Source organism: Polistes canadensis, unplaced genomic scaffold, assembly GCF_001313835.1.
Source record: "Polistes canadensis isolate GaletaPanama2010 unplaced genomic scaffold, ASM131383v1 scaffold_302, whole genome shotgun sequence".
In the NCBI taxonomy this organism is placed as follows: Eukaryota; Metazoa; Arthropoda; class Insecta; order Hymenoptera; family Vespidae; genus Polistes; species Polistes canadensis.
Window position 1 is genome coordinate 56,113 of NW_014569849.1, and position 6,912 is coordinate 63,024.

General features: G+C 29.5%; 2 protein-coding genes across 2 annotated transcripts; both read left to right on the forward strand.

Annotated features, from left to right (window-relative positions):
- The first annotated feature begins 158 nt into the window (after positions 1 to 158).
- On the forward strand, positions 159 to 1,799 carry LOC106791382 (actin-related protein 6). Its single transcript, XM_014756984.1, has 3 exons — positions 159 to 417; positions 500 to 1,471; positions 1,558 to 1,799. Exons 1-3 carry the CDS (start codon positions 344 to 346, stop codon positions 1,685 to 1,687), a joined length of 1,176 nt encoding a protein of 391 aa, XP_014612470.1. The 5' UTR covers positions 159 to 343; the 3' UTR covers positions 1,688 to 1,799.
- A 479-nt stretch (positions 1,800 to 2,278) lies between these two features.
- On the forward strand, positions 2,279 to 6,854 carry LOC106791380 (mediator of RNA polymerase II transcription subunit 24). Its single transcript, XM_014756982.1, has 12 exons — positions 2,279 to 2,304; positions 2,666 to 2,802; positions 2,880 to 3,005; positions 3,210 to 3,546; positions 3,620 to 4,042; positions 4,117 to 4,300; positions 4,381 to 4,756; positions 4,831 to 5,276; positions 5,386 to 5,478; positions 5,567 to 5,857; positions 5,935 to 6,382; positions 6,468 to 6,854. Exons 2-12 carry the CDS (start codon positions 2,671 to 2,673, stop codon positions 6,612 to 6,614), a joined length of 3,003 nt encoding a protein of 1,000 aa, XP_014612468.1. The 5' UTR covers positions 2,279 to 2,304; positions 2,666 to 2,670; the 3' UTR covers positions 6,615 to 6,854.
- The last annotated feature ends 58 nt before the right edge of the window (positions 6,855 to 6,912 follow it).

Here is a 6,912-nt window from a genome sequence, read left to right on the forward strand (position 1 = left end):
AAATAAATATTTCATTAAAAAATAAAAAAATAAAGGAAATGGATAAATAAATTTATTGCGTATTTTTAATACGTCTCGTAAATAAAAATAAACAAATAATGTATTAAAAACATAATATAAAATTAATTTAAATAATAAATGAATAGTCGTTTGAATTTCCCGCACTATTCAAACGCGGGAACAATGGCGCAGTGCTTGCATGCTGAATAGCAGAGAACGATGGTTGTTAGTTTACTTTTTTACTCTGAATATACTAAATGATAAGTATCGGTGCAGTGTTAACAAATATTAAATGAAAGCAGGATAACATAATGTAATTAAATTTAATTAGCATAAATCTAATATGGCTAATCCTGCATTCATTTTGGATAATGGAGCATACACAACCAAAGTTGGACTTTCCACAGAAAATCCCAAGTAATTTAATGTTTATGAAATAAATAATATTACTTATTATATTCATAATTAATAATAATGTTTAATTTTGTGATATTTACAGGGTAGTTCCTAACTGTATAATGAAGGCAAAAAGTGAACGCAGAAGACCGTTCATAGGAAGTCAAATAGAAGAATGTAGAGATGCATCTGGACTATTTTATATTTTACCATTTCAAAAAGGATATCTTGTCAATTGGGATATTCAAAAAACTGTTTGGGATTATATATTTTCTAAAGAATGTTGTCCCGTTAATTTAAATCAACTTTCTGTGATAATAACAGAACCATTATTTAATTTCGCAAGCATTCAAGAAGCCATGACTGAAATATTTTTTGAAGAATATGAATGTCATAGTCTTCTCAGGATTAATACCAGTAATCTTTCATGCTATAATTATAGGAGCGAAAAGCCTGGTACTAAATGTTGTATAATAGTTGATACTGGATATAGCTTTACACATATCGTTCCTTATGTAAATGGTATTAAAATTAAGGAAGGTATAAGAAGAATAGATGTAGGTGGCAAACTTCTTACTAATCATTTGAAAGAAATAATATCTTATCGTCAGTTACACGTTATGGATGAAACATACGTGATAAATCAAGCAAAAGAAGATTCTTGCTTCGTATCGCAAGATTTTTACAAGGATATGGAATCTGCTAAGAAAAAGTTAGAGAATAACGATATCGTCAAGGATTACGTTTTGCCAGATTATACGACATTACGGCGTGGCTTTCTTAAAAATCCAGAATTTTCTAACGAACAGCAAGCAGTTCGTTTAAGTAATGAACGATTTGCCATACCTGAAATTCTTTTTCATCCATCTGATGTTGGTATTCGACAAATGGGTATACCTGAGGCTATCATAGATTGTTTGAAAGCTTGCGATGAAGAAACATGGCCACATCTTTTGTCTAACATAGTGCTTACAGGAGGAAACGCCAAATTTCCAGGTTTTCGAGATAGAGTTTATAAAGAAGTTAGAAGTTTTGCATCATTTGATTATACAATTAATGTTTATTCACCGGAGAAGCAAGTATTCTTTCTATTTTATTATGATTAATCTTATATTGGAATGTTATACAAAATTTTCTTATATAAATATTTTTTATTGACAGTCCGATCACTTATGCATGGTATGGTGGGAAAGCGCTATCAAAAGATTCGATATTCCCTAGTCTTCTTGTGACAAGAGAAGAGTATGAAGAGGAAGGACAATCACTTTGTTTTGAAAGATTTGATGTTTAATAAAATTGTTTAAATAAAAAGAAATATATTGTTTTCATACGACGTGTTCATTGTGATTGTCTCAGATCAAAGTAGACAACGAGTAATAAATATAAAGTCTCATTGTTTATAAAATCCAGGAAATTTTTCTTGACTTAGTTTATCTTAACAGGAAGTAGGACTTATACTGAAATAAATTAGTTATGTATAAAATATTTATTTATTATACTTAAAAAATATTATAAATTATATTTAATTATATTATTTTCTTTGCAGATCTGTTATCAATTAAAATTGCATCAATCTTGAATTCTATTTAACATACAGATGAAATATTGAAAAGTGTAAGTTCAGCTTACTAACACAATACTCTAACTCATGTTAATGTGACAGGAGTAAAACTTACACAAGCTTATTCATTGATAATAAAGACGCATAGTAGAGGAGATTGTTCCCTTACTACGCTTTTAGTTCAAATTTTGTTCGTACCTGTCGCTGAGGTCGCATACACTTTAGGTGAAAAGTAAAGTTAGACAACATTAAATATGATAAACATTAGTAATATATTTTAAAAATTGGTTAAATGTACATAATTTTTAATTATATATGAAATATAATCGTATTGTATTATAAATATGGTATGTATAAATAATAAGAATTAAAATGATTTTTATATTAAAATGAGAAATTACGAACGTTATATTTGGTTAAGTGATAGGTTATGAAGCATGTAATTTTGGTTAGGAAAAATATATATACATATATATAACGATTGAATTATCTTCTTTTTCTTTCTTCTTCTTCTGAAGAAGACGATTGAATTATGTTTATTTATAATATTATATTCATCAATTTTCCTTGTATATAGAATATTAACGATATATTAGTAGAAAAATTATTTTATTGATTTAACTGAAGTATATTAATTTAGTAGAAACAATTACTTTTAATGAACAACTTATCTATATTCCATTGAAATGTAAATATTATTCTCTGTAGGAACTATGTGTAATCTTTTATTAAATTCAGTGATGGAGACGAAAGTAACCAGCAAAACAAGTAGCTTAAAAGCTTTGTTATTAAGAGCATGGAGAGAACGATGGAGCGATCTACAGTGGGGTATAAATATAAAGACAGTAAGAGTTATCTATTAATATCTATCTATTTAAATATAGATTTTATTTATTAGTATTTTTTTATTTTAATCTTTTAGATTTTGCCTAGAGGAGTTAGCGGAGATGTGTACAATTTAGCAGACTGTATTTTACAACAAGCGTTAGTGGGACCCGGTCCCAATCAATTAGTGTTATCATATTTGAAACATTCATTATGTTCTCAGGTTAGCGTGTTATATTATAATCAGTGTCACGTATCCGCGACACACAATTTCCACTGAGGTTCAATATCACACATTTGTAATCACTGTAATCAATGTGAAAAATAAGTTCTAGGCTGTCATTAAAATTTCTTTTTCACGGTATAATAACAAATGTATTAAACTACATAAATTCAACTTACTAATATAATTCTTATAACTTTTTAGTTAGTCTCATATGCTGCTGTATTGCAACGTATAAGCAAATACGATGGTTTTCATAAGCCTCATTGCATTGTGAGCTTATTAGAGTTTTTGGAATCTATTCAAATTGGTATAACTTGTCGTGGAAAGCCAGAGGAAGATTTTCTAGCTGCTGCAGTTTTATCCATAGTCCATTGGTTATTGCAATGTTATTTGCATGCATTAAATAAAATGCCTCAGAGCAATTCTATGTCACAGCAAGTTAATGAACTTATAGATAAACCAGCAAGTATTTTGAAACAAATGCTCGCTTCAGATTTCCTTTGTGCAATGATGTACTTAGCTCAGTATGACGATAAAGGTATCTATATATAATTTGTTATGATTTATGATCTTTTATTTATCTAGTGATTAATTGTATTTTATGATTTTAGAATTGTACATTGTAGTGGTTAGAAAATGTCAAGAAATAGAAACGTTATTAAAGAGTAGTAACTTAAAACCATCAGTTTCTATAGAAGAATCTCTCAAAAAGTTGTGCAATTTGGAAGTTGAAATTCTCGCTTTATCGCCTGAAAAATCGAGGATGGAATCTATAACGCATTGTTTGCAGCCATTATTTGCAGTTCAAGTGTTACTAAATCCAAGTACAGAAACAACCGTCTTTGTTAATCAATTGCAAATGGTACAACGTTTAAAAAGTTATTCTAATGCAAGACTTTATTGTGAAATTATGCGTGCTTGTTTAATGTGTTTGCATAATGTTACTGGAACATTTAATGAGTCGCAGTGGGGTGCATTTACATTTTTAAAAGTTCCTGTTATTTTAAAAGAACTTCACAATGCTACACTGAATGGTAATTAAGAATAAAGTAATTCAACATTTTCTATGATATCTTTGTGCATTTTAACAAAGTGTCTATATTTTCAGGAGATGAAAAATATGAATATTCGCAAGATATTTTAGACTCGTTGGAACTGTTATTACAATTTACTCCTCTTCTTGATATAATGGATACTACATGCTCATGTAATTGCATCGAATGCTTATTAAATGAATTACAAAAGGTGAATCTTGTTACGGAAAAACAGGCAAAGCAATTGAGTAGTAGAAGGTATTAAAATATATTTGAAATTTATCTAAATGCATTATTTTAATATATCTTATAACATATTTATGTAAATAATATTTTAGAGAAGGATTAACTGCAGCATTGCAAAAATTAGAAACTACCAGTACGCCGACATCATCCATTCCAAAAGTAATTATAAGAGCAGAACCAACGTTAGCAGGAATTTTAAAGACTCTTAATGCTGACTATACAAAAATTCACGAGGCCTTACTTAGTATGTTATATCAAGTGTTGTCAGGAAAAAGTTTCGAATTGATGCTTGCGGTTGCTACGGTAGAAGGCAAATTGAAAACATTTGTTACTAAATTAATTAAATTTAATGAATGTAGTAAACAGATCAATGAACCTGTTCCTAACAAAACAGCTGCAACAAGAGCTATGTTATTTGATGTGTCTTTTTTAATGCTCTGTTCTATTGTACAAACTTATGGTTCTGATGTGAGTTTTATATTTATTATAAATTATGTTTATACATAAATATTTTTTATATTACGATATTCTTATTCTCGCAGGTAGTTTTAGAAGAAGGCGGAGATTCATTTTTTGAACAATGGGTACGTGAATGTATGCCTGAACGAAATAAACCAAAGTCTCCCCAAAAAATGTTACAAAATATTGATCCGACTAGAGTGGACACGTTGTTAGCACAAATTAACTCTTCGGATCCAGACTTTAAATCTAATAATATGAAATGGCACGTTGCTTGTCAATCTGCGATGGGAGCAGTTAAAGAATTACTTTGTGCATGGGAAAGCGGTGTATTAGGTGCAGGTGATGTAAAAAGAACATTAGATGGATTGCGTACAGCTGCTTGCTGTTTACCAGTATGTGCAGCTGCTTGGCTTTGCGCGTATATGAGTATTACCCATCAGGATGCACTTCTTAAACCTATGAATATGGTTCAACATTTTTTGACTCCTCTTCCTGGGGAAGAAATGCAAGACAATTTCAAAGAAAGGTTAATAATAGTAAATTATTATTATTGTTTGATATTTTCATGCTTAGAATTATCACGTGTCTATTTATTAATCGTTGCTTAATTATTGCTAATTTTCTTTTTACGAAAGATCGAGTCTGATGTCACAAATTATAAGAAAAATGCAATATGACGTGCATCCACCAACGCAATCCAAAACGAAAGTACTTTCAATATCTCACAGGTACAGGTATACACATTAAATGATAATTAAAATATCTATACGAATATTATACTATATTTATTGTAATGTCGGGTTTTTTCATTTTTAGTATTATATCACGACAACCAATATTAGAGCAACTAGAATCTGTTTGGTATAGTATAAATCAACGCGGTTGGATTTGTATGCAGGCGACGCAATCGTTAGAGTTATTGTTAAACACGGGTGGCTCGTTATGGTTCGTTTCAAACATAGTCAAAGAAGTCTTGAAATATAGATACCAGGAAGAATTAGACCAAGCTGTGGACCTAGCATTTGCGTTATTTCATCTTGATATTGAAAATTGTACATTGGATCTTATTAATCATATCATTCCACAATATTTATACAATTCGTTACAGTAAGTTTATTGAAAATAAAACAAGAAATAAAACCTAATAAAATTTTTAATTAATTATTTTTTAATATTTGTTACAGGAGTGAAGAATTCGTCGAACCACAATCCTCGATATTAGCAAAACTTTGCGTATACTGCATATTTTCGACATTAGAATACAACAATTCGAATCCATATCGTGGAAACAATAGGAAACGTGTTCGTCGTGATTTAGATGCGGACGAATTGGATGCATTAGGGGTACCTGCAAATAAAATTTTAAGACTCAATGAAACTGGAGATACTAATACTATATTTGGTTCGCAAAGTCCACAAACCCAAAATTCGACTAACGGGCAGAAATCAATTATCTTAAGGGATCCACTTTCCACTGCATTAAACGGATTATTTACAACATTCACGTTTCTTGCTGGAAGAGATGGGGAAGTGTCTCAACAAACTTATTTTATATTACAATTTTTACGATTAATGGTACAGTGCGGCAAAGACAGAACTCGTATCGTGCTTCAAGGAATGCCACAGACATTGGTACATTGTTTTTTACATTTTTTCAAAAATATTATTAGAAAAATAATTTAACAACGTTTTAAAAATTATATTTTTTTACTTTTAGGTACCGTGCCTTCTAAAAGCATTACCCGAATCATTTTCAACTGACATATTACTTAGATTTTATGATATACAAACTGTAGTAGGTCGCAAAGCAACTGCACGAGATTTGTGTATGCTACGAAATATTAATCTTAAGCCCGCTAAATAGATATTTTTTATCTTTTGATTAAAATTCTTATAGGTTTGTTTTTCTTCCTTTTTAAAATGAAGTATTTATTCATTATTCAAATTATTCATACCGAAAACGTGTAAAATACAAATTAGGCGTAATGTCATTAAAAATATGGTGTACAGGTAATTATTTTTAAATATATATTTAAAATAATTTAATGTGTGTGTTTACATGTCCTACGCGACCAATGTAATATACTTATATCGTAAAAATTATTGAAAAAGTAAATATTAATTATACATTTTACAATATTATGTAGAGTAGGTGTTATTAC